At 45.2% G+C, this 19,522-nt stretch overlaps 1 protein-coding gene across 1 annotated transcript in view; it reads left to right on the top strand.

Moving 5' to 3' along the window:
- The window catches only part of csmd3a (CUB and Sushi multiple domains 3a), a 306,306-nt gene that overhangs the window by 66,492 nt on the left and 220,292 nt on the right, over positions 1 to 19,522 (top strand). Inside the window, exon 4 of the mRNA XM_056445250.1 lies at positions 2,449 to 2,643. Coding sequence (XP_056301225.1) covers positions 2,449 to 2,643 — 195 coding nt within the window. The remainder of the gene's footprint in view (positions 1 to 2,448; positions 2,644 to 19,522) is intronic.

Genomic DNA, 19,522 nt, shown 5'->3' with positions numbered 1-19,522 from the left:
GACTGCATGATGAGTGACGAGCGTTCGGCTGAAGGAAGTTCAGCCAGACACGTCTGGATGTGATCTCACTAATTGGGTTTTGTTCGTCGTTCCCCAGAGTCGGCGTCACGGAGCCGAGTGTCTCCTGCTCATGTCTGAGAGGAAAAGACGTATCTGAGCTTAGCAAAGTTATATTCTTTATATAATACAATTAAATGAGCTGATTATTAAGTGTGGATCTTAAAGTGTGGATTTTAAACTATTTGATTTGTACAAAAATGATCTTTAGCTTATTGTAAATATTTAACTGTGATTAGATGACAAAGCATGAGTTCACTAATCCCTCATCATAGAACATCATAAGTCTCCAAAGGATCCCAGATCTTTGTCCTGCAGCAAAGCGGCGCTCTGCTGTCACCTCGTCGTGGTGATGTATGTTTCATGCAGGTTGGACATGTGGCAGCGTGAGTTATGAGGTCTGCTGGAGGAGAGAAATGTTCTGGAAGGTTGTGATGAAGTTAAAGAATCCAGGATGGAGGAAGAGGCCAGACCTCTTCATCACTTGCTCTAGAGAAGAGTTCTGTTCATAGTTTGTAAAAGAATACATTGATCATCATCACTCTAACTCTGTCAGCACATGAGCACAACATGAGGCGACTCATTGCTTTATAGTGAGATATATATATATATAATATCACTTCAATGTGCCATCTTCAGAAGAGTTTCTGCCAAGATATAAACAAAGATACATAGGATATTTGTCAGTTATGATAGTTTGAGTACATAATATTCAAGTCCTTCTATTAATATACCTGCGTAATCAGACTAGGTGTCGGATAAAAGGCGCTCTTTAAAATAAATTGAAAGTCTAGTGCACATTCAGTTCTGTAATTTCTTTTTTAAATATATATTTTCGTGATGAGATCTGTCTGCAGCTGCAGCGTCCTCAACGTTCTCTTTTTTATCTCCCTTGCTTCCTCTGTCCTTAGGCTTTGTGCGAGTGCACTTGATGCCCCCCCCCCCACCCCCCATTACAGCTTCCAGCTATAAATTAGTATTTTGTGAACTCTTAATGTAAAGCAATGGGTAAGACAGCGCTGTGGTACTTCAACATTCTTATCCTCTTCCCGGGTGATTCCAGATCTGCAGACATAACTAAGCATCTGAGTAGCGATGGCGTAAATGTCAGCCTGACATTTACTGGCTATTAGCATTTAAATAAATGCTCCGAACACCAACAGCCGAGATGACTAACAATCTCACATATAATACGGACGTCTTGGAGGTCCATAGAAACACAACCACATCGCTCCGTACACATGACGAGGGCCGCGTGGTTCCTCTCAGGGCTCCAACACAGACGAGACTCAGAGACGCAAAACCATCGCCTTTAAACGCGGCGCGTTGTTCTAGTGTTTAGGAGCGCTGACAAGTTAAAATATTCTCAACTTTAAGCGTAAGGCGTGGAGGAACACCGCTCATCAACGTCACACTTGGCCAAGGCAGCCAATAGGATCAACAGGAGGCCCAAGGCAGCCAATAGGATCAACAGGAGGCCCAAGGCAGCCAATAGGATCAACAGGAGGCCCAAGGCAGCCAATAGGATCAACAGGAGGCCCAAGGCAGCCAATAGGATCAACAGGAGGCTCAAGGCAGCCAATAGGATCAACAGGAGGCCCAAGGCAGCCAATAGGATGAACAGGAGGCACAAGGTAGCCAATAGGATGAACAGGAGGCCCAAGGCAGCCAATAGGATGAACAGGAGGCCCAAGGCAGCCAATAGGATCAACAGGAGGCTCAAGGCAGCCAATAGGATGAACAGGAGGCCCAAGGCAGCCAATAGGATCAACAGGAGGCCCAAGGCAGCCAATAGGATGAACAGGAGGCCCAAGGTAGCCAATAGGATGAACAGGAGGCCCAAGGCAGCCAATAGGATGAACAGGAGGCCCAAGGCAGCCAATAGGATCAACAGGAGGCTCAAGGCAGCCAATAGGATCAACAGGAGGCTCAAGGCAGCCAATAGGATGAACAGGAGGCTCAAGGCAGCCAATAGGATCAACAGGAGGCCCAAGGCAGCCAATAGGATGACAGGAGGCCCAAGGCAGCCAATAGGATCAACAGGAGGCCCAAGGCAGCCAATAGGATGAGACGCTCATATTGTCGTATTTAATGATGAAGATCTTTATAATTGTAAATAGAAACACGACTCCAGCTGACTCCTGCTCAGGAAGTGAAACTGAAAGCTTCGCCATCGAGACACCATTCGAGGAATAGATGCTGGTATTCTCCGTTCTCTTTCCTTTCTTCTTCTTAATATCTGAACCCATGTCTCCGGCTGGTTGCTCTCCAGGCGCACGCCGCTGGTTTGCCTGGAGCGTTTCTGCCAAGGCGTTTTAGGAACGGCTGAGCTTCTAAAGTCTCGCCCGGTGATCGCGCCCTTAACCATTCATGTCTCCTTCCATTCCCCAGAGCTGAGGAGCAGCTCGTGTGGGAACCCGGGCGTTCCCCCCAAAGGCATCCTGAACGGGACGCAGTTCAACGTCGGCCACAAGATCCGCTACCGCTGCGTCACCGGCTACGTCCTGGACGGCCACTCGCTGCTCACCTGCGTGACGACGGCAGCCGGCGTGTCGGTGTGGGACTTCCCCGTGCCGATCTGCAGAGGTAGGAGAGTTCCATCCCTGAGATCACGTTATAAATCATTCACGCTGCTCGTCATCGCTGCCGCTGCCGGCCGGCCTCCCGGTAGGACGGCGGCGGCTACGCGTTATCTTCACATCCTAGGGCTCCCCGAGGGCGTTTGAAATGAGCACAGGATTGTTCTCTCTCTTTTTTTGTCGCTGTTTTCATGAATTGCTTAAAGTTAATTGCTTTGACGTGATTGACAGCTCGATGGCGTGTGATTGGGCGACGGCTCTGGCGTCCCTCGGATCTATTCATGCAGTTACAGTCTAATGAGATGGAGTGATTGTTATCATGTTGAAGAAGTTGATTGGATCCTCCGTGGTTCAAAGGGTTAATACAATAATTATAAAAACATTAATTCTGTTAGTTTACTAGATCTCGGGATGTACTTAAAGCAGAGCGATGGCCCGCCTGGAGGATTGGAACCTTTCAGGCTCCTGTGGGTCTCACGTGTCAGGCTGACTGAGCTGATGCGTGAGTGCATGCGGGCGGTTGGCTGTGGGGAACATTATTAACCATTACCTCAGTAAAAGTGACCCAAAAATAAAACTCTTTGTTGTATTTTGAAGGGCTGCGAAGACAAATGTAAGATGTCGCGCTGCCGTCTCGTAAACATCGGCTCGGATGCGGAGCATCTCCTCTAATAATGCACCGAACCTGCTCAGGCTGCTGCAATATAAGAACAAACATAGATATATACTAGAGATGCACCGATCAGGTTTGTTGGTGCCGATCACTGAAATCAGTATCTGCCGATCTGATAATACCGATCACCGATCACGGATCACTGAAATCAGTATCTGCCGATCCGATAATAGCGATCACCGATCACGGTGTCGATTGAAGCATTCTATTTATTGTGTAGCATTATTGCTATGAGGACTATGAGGAAATACATATATAAAGCACCTCAAACATTAAAGAAATTACAGATTTCTTTAAACATTTAGAACTTTTAATTTGAAAAATCTCTTAATTGCGACAGTAAATCTGTTTGATTGCCAGGCTAGGAGAAGTCAGGGACGTCCTGAACACATCTGCATCAGTCGTTGCCTGGGACTCTGAGGGAAAACATATCTAGAGCGCCTCAAACATTTAAAAAATGACACATTTCTTTAACCATTTAGGACTTTTACTTTAAAAAAATGTCCTAATTGATACATTAAAATAGTTTGATTGCTATTGTAGGGGATTTCAGATATGTATGGAACACATCTGCATCATTCATTTCCTGGAACTCTTGGGGAAATCTAATTACAGGACTTTTTTTATCATACAAAAGTCTGACTTATTTTTATAAACTCTTCCTTGGTCCAGTAAAAATGTTTTAATGTTAGCATAATTTAAGCTAAATCTCAGAAATGATCTATAAAGATACATCAGTTCATTGTTTACTTTTATATGTTCGTGTATGATTTGTCGACATCTTATTTTGATAAACGGATGTTGTTTCACGTGGTTCTTTCTTCTTCTTCTTCTGTGTGTCTAATTTAAGTTTGTTTGAATGATACTCCAGTGCTTTATACCCGCAGGTGCATCAGCTTATAGTGTATAAACAGTTCATTGTTTACTTTTATATGTTCGTGTATGATTTGTCGACATCTTATTTTGAAAAACGGATGTTGTGTCACGTGGTTCTTTCCGCTAACTTGATCAAACCCTCTTTGCTCCTGATGGAATGTGTTTAGCGTGAGCATCTCTAGGGGCAGACATGTGAGAGTCGGCTGAGTCGACCCAGAGATTCAACTCGGGGGACGCCGCTCGGTGGTGAGGATCCCCTCTGACCTCTCACTCTGCGGCCCTCGCCGGGCGCATCGTCTCCGGTGCGCTGCGATTGAAACGTCTCTGATAGTTTTTCTCGCCAATGTTACGTCATCTGATCAGCCGTTTTGATCGGTTATACTGTATATATTAGGGATGCGCCGATCGGTGCATCCCTAATATATACAGTATATAATAGGGATGCACCGATCTGATCGGCGCCGATCCATATCGGCCGATATTGCCATTATCGGTTTTGATCGGCGTTCTCAAAACGGCCGATCAAACCGATCGATCAGATGACGTAACATCTGCGAGAAAAACTATCAGACGTTTCAATCGCCGCGCACGGCAACGGAGACGATGCGCCCGGCGAGGGCCGTCAGAGTGAAAGGTCAGAGGGGATCCTCACCACCGAGCGGCGTCCCCGTCCCCCGAGTTGAATCTCTGGGTCGACTCAGCCGACTCTCACATAGACTGATGCTCACGGTAAACACATTCCATCGGGAGCGAGAGGGTTTTGATAACGTTAGCGGAAGGATTAAAGTGACAACATCCGGTTTTGCAAAGTTCGCGGAAAGAACCACGTGAAACAACATCCGTTTATCAAAATAAGATGTCGACAAATCATTCACTAGCATATAAAAGTAAACAATGAACTGATTTTGTATCTTTATAGATCGTTTCTGAGATTTAGCTTAAATTATGCTAACATTAAAACATTTTTACTGGACCAAGGAAGAGTTTATAAAAATAAGTCAGACTTTTGTATGTTAAGAAAAGTCCTGTATATAGATTTCCCCAAGAGTTCCAGGAAATGAATGATGCAGATGTGTTCCATACATATCTGAAATCCCCTACAATAGCAATCAAACAATTGTAATGTATCAATTAGGAAATTTTTCAAAGTAAAAGTCCTAAATGTTTAAAGAAATCTGTAATTTCTTTCATGTTTGAGGTGCTTTATATATGTATTTCCTCATAGTCCTCATAGCAATAATGCTACACAATAAATAGAATGCTTCAATCAACACCGTGATCGGTATTATCGGTGATCGGCAGATACTGATTTCAGTGATCGGTGATCAGCACCAAAAACCTGATCGGTGCATCTCTACTGTATATATATATATACTGTATATATATATATGTAGTATCCGGGTACAGACAGATCCGTCTACAGTATCAGAATACGTTTTAGAGTTTGCCTGAGGCGTAATCGGTTTCTTCTCTGACGCTTGAAGAGCTCCAGGATGGTTCCTGCCTCGTGTTCATGAACACTGTGTTGGCCGGGCGTGAACCCTCGAGGACGCGGCGCGTTGCTGGTTCGTCTGGCGAGCTCCTCCGAGACGCCGGCCGATGGTTTCTTACAGCAGCCGGTCGCTTGCTGTGCTGAGAGGAGTCCGGTCGTCACTTCATGACACACGACGGACGTGGAGCGACGTGGAGCCTCCAGGAATATGTGATGAGGGACATCAGGGACGTCGTTCTGGTTTGTAGTTCATCGGTAAGGCGCCGGTCCCAACGTCTGGACAGTGTTTTCAGTGTTTTCATTGTTTTCATTTGGCACGACGGGTTCAAAATGAGGGGCGGCAGGCGAGACGCTGCAGATGCTCCTCCAGAGGCCAACGAGAGACCCAAAGCTTTGGACCTGCGATCCTGGTCCCCGCTCAGCGTTAGCGGATTAGCTCTCATCGACATTCAAAGCTCGTCTGAGGCTCAGTTTGGACTTTTAAACAACGTTTTTTTTTGCTGCATTTGTTTAAAGGTGCAAGATACGAGATGGGAGCATTGTGAGCGACTCGACATGTCGGTAGTTTATCTGGTAGCTCGTAGCCAACGATGCTAACAGCGCTAACGAAGTGTGAAAGGGCTGACGGAGCTAAAAGTGTCTGCTTTTTGGTTTCTTGGACACACTGCAGCAGAACCTACGCCGTCCACATGGTGCATTCAGCGTGCAGTACATTGGGATACACGTCCTCGCTACATGGCACCTCGACTTTGACCCCCTGGTGGGTCAGAACAGCCAGGAGACGCATGTCGGCTCGCACACTGCAAAATACGACCGGATGAAGGAAATCCTGCTGGTGGTCGAAGGGTACTGCATTCCACTGGCTTTGCATTGGGACGTACCTCATCGTGTGTAAAGGTGCGTTCACACCAAAAGAGAAGCGATTTTTCGCGTCACCCAAAACGCGTGAGTTTACTCGCTCGACCGTTAGCCGTGTTCTCACCATGAGCGTCGAGACGCTCCGCGAGGGGCGGGGCTTATCTCCGTGTCTCGTCTCCGTAGAGACCGTTATCATCTCCTTCATCCACCAGAATAACTCACCACTAGTTCTGCTTTATATTTGTTGAGGACGTCCCCGTGTTTCGGATCATGACATTAATATATATATATATATATATATATATATATAAATTTATACATGACATCACCCGTAGGCTCACTCAGCTCGGTCACTTTCACCGATGAAGTCATTGTTACGTCTGAAGGACTTCCGCTTCCAGCTACGAGAGAGAACTCAAGAGCCGATTGGCCCGAGTTGCCAGATGACGCCTCAAAGTGAAATATTTCAACTCGGGGCTAAAATTGTGCCGCTGTAAACGCGTCGCCCACATCGCGTCGCCCCAAACGCGCCGCCCGGGAAAATGTCGCGTCTATCGCAGCCACAAGCGTCTGTACGTTGACTTTTCATGGGATTTGGTAGCGCGAAAAAAAATTTCCGCTTTTGGTGTGAACGCACCTTTAGTGTGTTAGTGTGTGTACTGGAACACACCAGGTTTACACCAGGTTTAGCCACTCTTCCACGACCACGTTGTTGTCAGAGCGGCGGCTATCAGCTAGCCAGTGGGCGCTCACATGCAACACGCACGGCTACATTAACAAACACGTCAGAGACCCAGACCTCAGGCTCTGCTTCAGGGTTTGAGTGAAAGACATTCTGATCATTTCCTTTCAATCAAACACAACCGGCTGCTCTTGTGTTTTACTGAAAATAACCTTCTTCAAAAATCCATCATCTTCCACCTTGGCGTGTTTGGAGTCTGTGTGTGATTTCATCGCCTCTTCATGTCAGCACAGATCTGTTATTGAGGCGAAAAGCAGGAAATAACTGAAGCTGCTGGTTGAATACATGCTGATGATAAATGGACCTGGAGCTCTTTTCTCGTCTTTAGCACTTCCACTTCGGCGTTCGACCCACCAGGACTAGAGGACATTCATATCAACCACAACGAGACGCTAGTGGACGACCAGGTCTGAGATGTGCAAAGTCATCCCAACAGAGGAGAGACCCCCCCCGCCCATCTCAATACACAAGCCAAAGAAAGCAGATCATTGGACAGACAGAAAACGCTCAGGACGTGATTCAGAAATGAGAAGTTCGGATGGAACGAAAAAAAAAGGTTCCTTTCCATTTCAAGGATGGTGTTCGTCTCGATTGCTTTATTTCTGTCACACACACACACACTCACACACACACACACACACTCACACACACCTCTAAATCCAGCTCCTGAACGTAGGCAGATGGTCCTTTGATCTCATTTCCTGAGCGATGCTGCCCTTTCTGCTCATCACCAATTGTTTCACACAAAACCCACGGCAACACAACCCCCCCCACACACACACACCTCAGTCCCTCAACCGGTCACCTCCTTTTGTTTCCCTCTCTTCCTCTTTCATCTCTGCCAGTCCTCCTCTCCTCCAGTCCTCTGTGGCTGTGAGCTGGCTGACAGGAAGACGAGAGGAACAGAGGAGGAGAGGACAAGGCAGGATAATAACAATTACAAAAAAGCAGGATAATAAAGACATATAACCACATTTTACCAAACATTAAACCTCGTTGCTAAACTGTAATTACCAGGTCTAAATATATTTGCTGGACAGCGTTGTCAATTCTCATTTAATTAAAAGTCTCACTGCAGTTTCTCAGGATGTCCTTTTGATCCTTATATAAAACAACCCACACACAACCATGATGCTTATTTATCTCTAGTATTGAGTTGATGGCATGGCAGGGCTGTCAGTGTTATAGGCATCCCATAATAATACACTATAGTTCCTGTGCAGCCTCCTCATGCCATGAAGCTGAGCTCATCCTGAGACGGCAGCCTCCTCACAGGAAGGAGGATGAATGTTCTCTCGCCGCATGTTGATTCCTCCCATCCTGCACAGCCAAGGACCGCAAGGCCCTACGTCGTGTGGTCAGGACTGGAGTTCATCATCGGTAGGGAGCTCCCAGCCCTGCAGGACACAGACCACACGATGCCTCAGGAAGACTGGCAGGATCCTAAAGGACTGCCATCATCAGCCTTCAGCCTGTTCACCCCGCTGCCTCTGGAAGGCGTCCCGTAGGATCCGGTCTCGCACACAGAGACTGGAGAACAGTTTCTTCCCGAGAGCCATCAGGCTGCTCAATGGACACTGACACACGATCGACACTTTTGCACTCGACACTTTACACTCGTCACTTTACATACACTGTCACTTTCAGCCTTGTACTTACACTTACACTTTCTATTGCACTACCTGCTTTCACTACCTGCTACTCCCATTTGTCTGTAGTTTAGTTATTATGTGTATTATATGTTAGTATTATGTTCAGAGTTCTTGTACAGTGTGTATGTCATGTTATGTTATGTTATATTATGTTCGGCTATGATAGTTGTTGTGTGGTGCCTTGTCCTAAGAATTTCAGTGCCCAGTCTGACCCTGTGTCATTCTGTGTATCTGACAATAAAAGACTTGACTTGACTTGACTTAATTGGTCCCTGGACGTTCATTAAGCCGGGCAGCGAGACGGCAAACCAGGACGTCGTGGTAACGTGAGAATACGGTCCGCCGAGACGCCGGCCAGAGGAACATTACTCCTCCGCTACACTTCTATCTCTGCTAATGCGGCCGGGCTGGAGCCGGCTCCCTCCGCGACGCCTTTCCAACTCTCTGCTACTCAAATTGAAAATGCTTTCGATCCCGGCGAGTGCTAAACTGTCCCCCACAGTTACTGCGAATATCGAAACGGCTCGATATCCGAGCCGCTGCCAGACGTCCTTCTATTAATTTAATGCGCCTGATAACGAGCCTCCATTGTAAGAGTAGGAATTGGGTTACCACGGTGATCCTCATATTCAATATCCATTGATTTCTTCCGGATAATAATACGATGTGAATGTCATTATTTTTAGTAAACACAAATTACCAACCCCCACCCCGAGTTTATTGAATCCTCTTCTCATTATCCATCCACAGAATGCCTCGGCATCCATTGGAACTTCCATTAAGCACCAAAAATGACATGCAGCAACATGCGTGATGCAGTGATGCAAGGAAATTGTATTATTATAATATATATATATATATATTAGGGCTGTGAAACGATTAACATTTTTAATCGGGTTAATCACAGGTTTTTGTGGATTAATCATGATTAATCACATATTACCGATATTCTCGGTATATTTTGTGAGAACATAGAGATTTATGACAAAAGACGGATATATACATTTATACATTCTTCTATACAATGGTGCTGCAACTCAGCAGTTATTTAGCAGTTTTCTTCCATATGGAACATTAATACATCTTCATCTTAAACAGAATGTTTAACCCTCCTGTTACCTTTCGGGTCAATTTGACCCCATTCAATGTTTAATGTCGGTGTTCTTTGGGGTCAATTTGACCCCAGGCTGTTTTTCACTGTGTCAAACATATCAGAAATATCAACTTTTTTATTTATTTAAAGGGCTATTTAGGTAGTCAACAAACAAACATAAAGAACCTCACACTTAAACTTGGGAAGCAATATTAATTCTAATAATTTTCTGGAGGTTTTAATTGCTGGGGTCAAATTGACCCCACGGGTAAAATATGTTAGTAAATGTAAAGGTAACAGGAGGGTTAAACAGAACATTTTTCTCTTGTTTGTCAACCATTAACTCCACCATGATACAATCTAAAGGTGGACAGATTGACAAGTGACTTTTTTTTTGCTCGGTCCCGATGCGCGCAAGACGGAGCTCTGCGGCGCGAGACGGAGATCGATAAGTGTTAACGCAACGCTAAGAGACAGAAATGACATGCTGCTGTGGAGATACGATCAACAACAGACGTTTAGTTTAATAAAAGAACAAAGACGTGCTCTAGAGAACATGTCAGGGGCGGGCCAATCTCTTTAATGTCATGCGATCTACCGACACTACCGCGCGATCGACTGGCAGGTCGCGATCGACGTGTTGAGACCCTGATCTACAGGAAGTAGAAGTCGTAACAAGGTTTCCGGAGGTGAACCTGCGGAAGGATCATTACCGATGAACAGACCGTCTGCATGAGAGCGGACAGAGTTCAGATTGAAGTGGTGGATTGGAAGCTCATTTTGCAAGTGACTTTTTTTTCGTCCCGACGACCAACAACAGACGGATTGGAAGCTCATTCTGCGCATGCGTTAAATGCGTAAAAAAACAACAACTCGTTAAACCTGTAGTTGAATTAACTGAGTTAACGCGTTATTTTTCACAGCACTAATATATATATATTAGAGATGCACCGATCAGGTTTTTTGTGCCGATCACCGATCACTGAAATCAGTATCTGTCGATCACCGATAATACCGATCACCGATCACGGTGTCGATTGAAGCATTCTATTTATTGTGTAGCATTATTGCCTAGGACTATGAGGAAATACATATATAAAGCAACTCAAACATGAAAGAAATGACACATTTCTTTAAACATTTAGGACTTTTACTTTGAAAAATGTCCTAATTGATACATTAAAATTGTTTGATTGCTATTGTACGGGATTTCAGATATGTATGGAACACATCTGCATTATTCATTTCCTGGAGCTCTTGGGGAAATCTATTTACAGGACTTTTTTTAACATACAAAAGTCTGACTTATTTTTATAAACTCTTCTTTGGTCCAGTAAAAATGTTTTAATGTTAAGTTAATCTCAGAAACGATCTATAAAGATACAAAATCAGTTCATTGTTTACTTTTATATGTTCGTGTATGATTTGTCGACATCTTATTTTGATAAACGGATGTTGTTTCACGTGGTTCTTTCCGCTAACTTGATCAAACCCTCTTTGCTCCTGATGGAATGTGTTTACCGTGAGCATCTCTAGGGGCAGACATGTGAGAGTCGGCTGAGTCGACCCAGAGATTCAACTCGGGGGACGGGGACGCCGCTCGGTGGTGAGGATCCCCTCTGACCTCTCACTCTGCGGCCCTCGCCGGGCGCATCGTCTCCGTTGCCGTGCGCGGCGATTGAAACGTCTGATAGTTTTTCTCGCAGATGTTACGTCATCTGATCGATCGGTTTGATCGGCCGTTTTGAGAACGCCGATCAAAACTGATAATGGCAATATCGGCCGATATGGATCGGCGCCGATCAGATCGGTGCATCCCTAATATATATGTGTGTATATATATATATATGTGTGTATATATATCTTTACTTCTCAACCGTATCAATATGGAACACACCAGCAGAGTAAATGAGTGACTGTAGACGGCCGTTGCATTAACACAGGGAGTATTACAAAAGAAAAACACAAGGTAGTGTCAAGTATACACCTTCTACCCTGGGGGGGGATTTGTGAGTAGAAAGACAAGTGATGTAAATCAAAGGGAGAGAAGCGTTAGCTTGATGTCAATGCGCTCAGCTCAAGCGCTCTTCATCCTCACCGCCATCTTCTTCCTCACTCTGCCACCGTTTCTTAAAGAGACGGCGCGTCCTCCTTCGTCTCCGGAGCCGTGCGGGGCATCAGCTCCTCTTCGAGTGGCTCGGCCTCCACTGAGCGCTGAGGTGAACATGTGGAACCCGTACGGCGTCATGAACAGTTAGCGCCTAAAGCTGGCGCTGTTTATTTGTCCGGTTCACACGGTAACAGACAGAAACCCGTTCCAGGGCGGATGTGCACCGACACATTGCTCCCAAGCATCTCCTCACATTTGCTGCGCAATGAAATCAGCTCCAATGGTAAACACGCTGCTGAGCTAGAGGACCAGGAAGCAGCGTTCTGATTGCATCTCAACTCAACAGCCGGCGGCGAGACCGCGCCTCCTTCCTCCTTCACACAGGACATGGCTCTTGCTCTCAGACGGCGGCCGGTACACGTCGCCGTGTTTGATATTTTGAGTCTAGACGTCACCGTTCTTCCCGTCTTTGCGGCGTTCAAAGAGCGGCACGTCTGTCATCACGGAGCCGCTTCAGAGAGCACGATGTGAGGAGCTATTTATGTATTTCTGTTCCAGAATCCTATTCTGGGGTTTCAAAGATCTGAGGAACAAAGACGGGCTTTCATATTTGTTTACGGTTTGAGAGCCCCCCCCCCCCCCCAATCATTTGCCACACTGGCCACGTTTTGGCCTCCGAGCCGTCAGCACTGGGTGGTCGGCGTGCTGAACGGCTCCCTGCGGTTCCTCCTGCTGTCTGCATGCACCTCGAGGCCTAATTTACAATCTGCAGTGCGTGGTGCCGCTGTGCGTTAACGTCTGATCGATTCTACGCGTCGAGCCGCAGACGCTCGCCACGCTCGGGGATAATTGTGATAGTTTTTTTTTCCTTCCACATTTGACAATTTAAAAAAGTGTCAATGTGTTTTTTACACGCTAAATGTTCAGTTAGAGCCTCCAACACATCCGGAGCTCAGTCAACGCTGCTTTTACTCTTCTGTTATTTTCTATTGCGATATGTTCCTCCTATTGCAAAGTAAAACATTAAAATAACATTTAGTCTGCTTAGAAGAGACTCAGATCTCCACCTGCTCACACGGCACTAATGCAGCCACACGAGCACACATGATCACGTGTTGTTAGCCGGATCACGTGTTCTTACATAGATCACGTGTTCTTAGATAGATCACGTGTTCCTAGATAGATCACGTGTTCTTAGATAGATCACGTGTTCTTAGATAGATCACGTGTTCTTAGCCGGATCACGTGTTCTTAGATAGATCACGTGTTCTTAGATAGATCACGTGTTCTTAGATGGATCACGTGTTCTTAGATAGATCACGTGTTCTTAGATAGATCACGTGTTCTTAGCCGGATCATGTGTTCCTAGATAGATCACGTGTTCTTAGATAGATCACGTGCTCTTAGATAGATCACGTGTTGTTAGCCGGATCACGTGTTCTTAGATAGATCACGTGCTCTTAGATAGATCACGTGTTCTTAGATAGATCACGTGTTCTTAGATAGATCACGTGCTCTTAGATAGATCACGTGTTCTTAGATAGGTCACGTGTTCTTAGATAGATCACGTGTTCTTAGATAGATTACGTGTTCTTAGCCGGATCACGTGTTCCTAGATAGATCACGTGTTCTTAGATAGATCACGTGCTCTTAGATAGGTCACGTGTTCTTAGATAGATCACGTGTTCTTAGATAGATCACGTGTTCTTAGCCGGATCATGTGTTCCTAGATAGATCACGTGTTCTTAGATAGATCACGTGCTCTTAGATAGATCACGTGTTCTTAGATAGATCACGTGCTCTTAGATAGATCACGTGTTCTTAGATAGATCACGTGTTCTTAGATAGATCACGTGCTCTTAGATAGATCACGTGTTCTTAGATAGGTCACGTGTTCTTAGATAGATCACGTGTTCCTAGATAGATCACGTGTTCTTAGATAGATCACGTGTTCTTAGATAGATCACGTGCTCTTAGATAGATCACGTGTTCTTAGATAGATCACGTGCTCTTAGATAGATCACGTGTTCTTAGATAGATCACGTGCTCTTAGATAGATCACGTGCTCTTAGATAGGTCACGTGTTCTTAGATAGGTCACATGTTCCTAGATAGATCACGTGTTCTTAGATAGATCACGTGTTCTTAGATAGATCACGTGTTCTTAGATAGATCACGTGTTCTTAGATAGATCACGTGTTCTTAGATAGATCACATGTTCTTAGATAGATCATGTGTTCTTAGATAGATCACGTGTTCTTAGATAGATCACGTGGTCTTAGCCGGATCACGTGTTCCTAGATAGATCACGTGTTCTTAGATAGATCACGTGGTCTTAGCCGGATCACGTGTTCCTAGATAGATCACGTGTTCTTAGATAGATCACGTGTTCTTAGATAGATCACGTGTTCTTGGATAGATCACATGTTGAGTCCTACACCTGCTCCTTGTTTTCCCCTAACTTCAATTTGGTGTTGAACATAATACAAATCGTTGTTTTAATTTAACTTTTGTCTTTTTATGTACAAATTGACCAACAAACTGATTCAACTAACGATTATTTTAATAATCGATTAATCTGTCGATAATTTTTTCGATGAATCGGATGAAAACAAAACATTAATTTCAAGTGACGACGCTTTACTGTGACTCGGCCAATCGATGATGAGATTAGTGGCCAACTGTTCTAATAATTCAATTCAGTTTATTTGTATAGCCCAATTTCACAAATTACAAATTTGTCTCGGAGTGCTTTACATTCTGTACACATAGACATCCCTGCCCCAAAACCTCACATCGGACCAGGAAAAACTCCCAAATAACCCTTCAGGGGGAAAAAAAAGGGAAGAAACCTTCAGGAGAGCAACAGAGGAGGATCCCTCTCCAGGATGGACAGGTGCAATAGATGTCATGTGACCAGAAGGACAGATTTAGAGTTTAAATACATTCAATGAATGTGACAGAGTGGATGAATAGTTCATAGTAGGCATATTCCACGATGGAGACCTCCACGATCCATCAGGCAGATGGCGGGAGGAGGAGTGGGCGGAGTCTCAACAGTGGGCGGAGTCTCAACAGGACAGTGGCGTAGTCAGGAGCAGGAATTCCACGACCCAGACCTCGATGCTCCATCAGCAGATAGGATCTATGTCGTCTCATAGGGTCCGATGACCCCATGAGACGTGAAGTCACAAGGACTCCGGGGAGAAAGAGTTAGTAACGTGTGATGGAGAGATGAAAATTCATCCTTAAGGAGAGAAAAAAAAGGAGATAGGTACTCAGTGCATCCTAAACGTCCCCCGGCAGCTATAAGCCTATAGCAGCGTCTCCAGGGGCTGGACCAGGTGAACCTGATTCAGCCCTAACTATAAGCTCTGTCAAAGAGGAAAGTCTTAAGTCGACTCTTAAACGAGGTGACTGTGTCTGCCTCCCGGACTGAAGGTGGAAGCTGGTTCCATAGAAGAGGAGCTTGATAACTAAAGGCTCTGGCTCCCATTCTACTTTTTAAGACTCTAGGAACTACAAGTAGTCCCGCATTTAGTGAGCGTAGCTCTCTAGTGGGGCAATATGGTACTACAAGCTCCTTAAGATATGATGGAGCATCACCAATCAAGGCTTTGTAGGTTAAGAGAAGAATTTTAAAAGTGATTCTTGATTTTACTGGGAGCCAGTGCAGAGCAGCTAGTGCAGGAGTGATGTGATCTCTTTTCTTAGTTTTAGTGAGAACACGAGCTGCAGCATTCTGGATCAACTGGAGGGACCTAAGAGATTTATTAGAGCAGCCTGATCATAAGGAGTTGACCTAAGAGACTTATAAGAGCATCCTGATAATAAGGAGTTGACCTAAGAGACTTATAAGAGCAGCCTGATAATAAGGAGTTGACCTAAGAGATTTATTAGAGCAGCCTGATAATAAGGAGTTGCAGTAATCCAGTCTCGAAGTAACGAACGCGTGAACCAATTTTTCTGCATCTTTTTGAGACAAGATGTGCCTGATTTTTGAAATATTACGTAGATGAAAGAATGCAGTCCTTGAGATTTGCTTTACGTGGGAGTTAAAGGACAAGTCCCGATCAAAGATAATGGCAAGATTCTTTACAGTGGTGTTGGATGCCAAGGCAATGCCGTCTACAGAAACCACATCACCAGATAATTGATCTCTGAGGTGCTCAGGGCCGAGTAAAATTACTTCGGTTTTGTCTGAGTTTAACATCAAGAAGTTGCAGGTCATCCATGTTTTTATGTCTTTAAGACATGCTTGAATTTTACCGAGTCGGTTGCTCTCCTCTGATTTTATCGATAGATATAGTTGAGTATCATCTGCATAACAATGAAAGTTTATGGAGTGTTTCCTGATAATATTGCCCAGAGGAAGCATGTATAAGGTAAATAAAATTGGTCCAAGCACAGAACCTTGTGGAACTCCGTGATTAACGTTGGTGGTTATCGAGGCGTCATCGTTTACAAATACAAACTGAGATCGATCTGATAAATAGGATTTAAACCAACTTAGTGCCGTGCCTGAAATGCCAATCGACTGCTCCAGTCTCTGTAATAGGATGTCATGGTCAATGGTGTCGAATGCAGCACTAAGGTCTAACAAGACCAGGACAGAGATGAGTCCTCTATCAGCACTAAGGTCTAACAAGACCAGGACAGAGATGAGTCCTCTATCAGCACTAAGGTCTAACAAGACCAGGACAGAGAGGAGTCCTCTATCAGGACTAAGGTCTAACAAGACCAGGACAGAGATGAGTCCTCTATCAGCACTAAGGTCTAACAAGACCAGGACAGAGATGAGTCCTCTATCAGCACTAAGGTCTCACAAGACCAGTACAGAGAGGAGTCCTCTATCAGCACTAAGGTCTCACAAGACCAGTACAGAGAGGAGTCCTCTATCAGCACTAAGGTCTAACAAGACCAGGACAGAGATGAGACCTCTATCAGCACTAAGGTCTAACAAGACCAGTACAGAGATGAGTCCTCTATCAGCACTAAGGTCTAACAAGACCAGGACAGAGATGAGACCTCTATCAGCACTAAGGTCTCACAAGACCAGTACAGAGAGGAGTCCTCTATCAGCACTAAGGTCTAACAAGACCAGGACAGAGATGAGACCTCTATCAGCACTAAGGTCTAACAAGACCAGTACAGAGATGAGTCCTCTATCAGCACTAAGGTCTAACAAGACCAGTACAGAGAGGAGTCCTTTATCTGCTGCCATTAAGAGGTCATTTGTAATTTTGACCAGTGCTGTCTCGGTGCTGTGGTGTTTTCTAAATCCTGACTGAAAGTCCTCAAATAAACTATTATGATGTAGAACAGACTTACTCAACAGGACGCTTATTTTGTGGCCCCCGACATGCCTGGTTATAAATGCATAATAATTATCAGGGTTTTCCCTGCATAGAGAAAATTTGGGCGCGCGCCTAAGCCGTTTTCCCGAGCGCCTAAGGCAAAAAAAAGTCCGCGATGGAAAAAATAAAAAAAATAAAAACTGTGTTCATCAGGTGCATGTCAGCGAATATGTTCTCAATAGTATGTTTCAAGGAGGCTACAGCCGAACCCTCGTTCTGTTTTGATCAATCGTAATCGAGTTCAGTGTTTCTCCTAGGTTTACAGCTTCAGGGGGGCGGGACTAGGGCGCGCGTCGGCATCGGAGCTCTGGCACGCACGAGCCGAGATGAGTTGTTGACGGGGGGGGGGGGGGGGGGGGTAGACGAAAATTACAGAGTGGCGGGTGGAGATTTCACCCTGTTCTGATGGTAGGGGAAACACTGGAGTTGATAAGCGTGTCTTCTTGTCTGATCAATACGCAACTGTGAGGTGCGCGAATGGACCGAGCGGTCAGCTGCTGATCACTCACTCAACAGTCCGACCTGCTCGAACAGACGATCAAGACAGCGCAAAGAAACAATTTTTTGGGAGCACCGAAGACCCATTTTGACCCAGGAAAAACCCTGAATTATAATTAGCCAACCAAAATCGTGTGAAAATTAGGTAGTAATAAATACAGTGAATAAAATGGTACAAATATATGTTAATAGTAATTTGTGGCCCTTTGCACCTGTTGTGGTTTAAATGTGGCCCTCTTGGCCTCCGAAGTTGAGTACCCCTGATGTAGAAAGTCGCACAACTGATTTGCGACCACTTCCTCAAGGATCTTGGAGAGGAAGGGGAGGTTAGAGATCGGTCTGTAGTTAGCCAACACCTCTGGATCCAGAGTGGGCTTCTTCAGGAGAGGTTTAATAACAGCCACTTTGAAGGAGTGTGGTACGTGGCCTGTTAGCAGAGACACATTGATAATATCTAATAGAGAGCTGCCAATTAAAGGCAAAACGTCTTTAAGCAGCCTCGTCGGGATGGGGTCCAAGAGACAGGTAGACGTGTTCAAGTAGAAACCGGTGAAGATAATTGGTCACGGTTGATGGGAGAAAAGCCCTCCAAATATACACCAGGGCATACAGCGGTTTCCAAGGCCATTCCACTTGAGGACAGATCACTGGTTAAGGGCAAGAGAATATTAATCTTGTCCCTAATAGTTAAAATCTTTTCATTAAAGAAGTTCATAAAGTCATTACCACTGAGGTTTATAGGAATGCTCGGCTCCACAGAGCTGTGACTCTCTGTCAGCCTGGCTACAATGCTGAAGAGAAACCTGGGGTTGTTTTTATTTTTCTCTATTACTGATGAGTCATCGGCTGCTCTGGCTCTACGGAGGGCCTTCTTATAAGTTTTAAGACTATCTCGCCAAACTAAGCGGGATTCTTCCAGATTAGTTGAACGCCATATGCGTTCAAGTTTTCGTGACGTTTGCTTTAGTTTGCGGGTCTGAGGGTTATACCAGGGAGCAAACCTCCTCTTCCTCACTGTCTTCTTCTTCAGAGGGGCTATCGAGTCCAGTGTCATTCTCAGAGAGCCTGTGGCACTATCAACAAGTTGATTAATTGTTAGCGATGGTTTTGATTCGTTGTTGCAGCTCTGAAAGCTCAGACTCATCCTCACGCTTTCCAAATCCAAAGAGGCAGCTGGCCGCACACGTCACTGTTTCTGTTTTAACAGAGCAAAGGCCGGATGGAGGAGGATGCAGGAGGATGGAGGAGGATGGAGGGAGATGGAGGAGGATGGAGGAGGAGGATGAAGGAGGATGGAGGGAGGGAGATGGAGGAGGATGGAGGAGGATGGAGGAGGATAGAGGAGGATGGAGGGGGATGGAGGGAGATGGAGGAGGATGGAGGGAGATGGAGGAGGATGGATGAGGATTGAGGAGGATACATTGGTAGAAATGGAATATAAAAGTCCTCAACATGTTCTCACCAGTGTGTATATATTCCTCTTTAAAGGACAGTTGTGTTTTCACTCCCTTTGAGAGTGAACTGTTTCAGGGAGCA

This window comes from Pseudoliparis swirei, chromosome 22, assembly GCF_029220125.1.
Source record: "Pseudoliparis swirei isolate HS2019 ecotype Mariana Trench chromosome 22, NWPU_hadal_v1, whole genome shotgun sequence".
NCBI lineage: Eukaryota > Metazoa > Chordata > Actinopteri > Perciformes > Liparidae > Pseudoliparis > Pseudoliparis swirei.
This window is presented reverse-complemented; position numbering and strand designations above follow the sequence as displayed.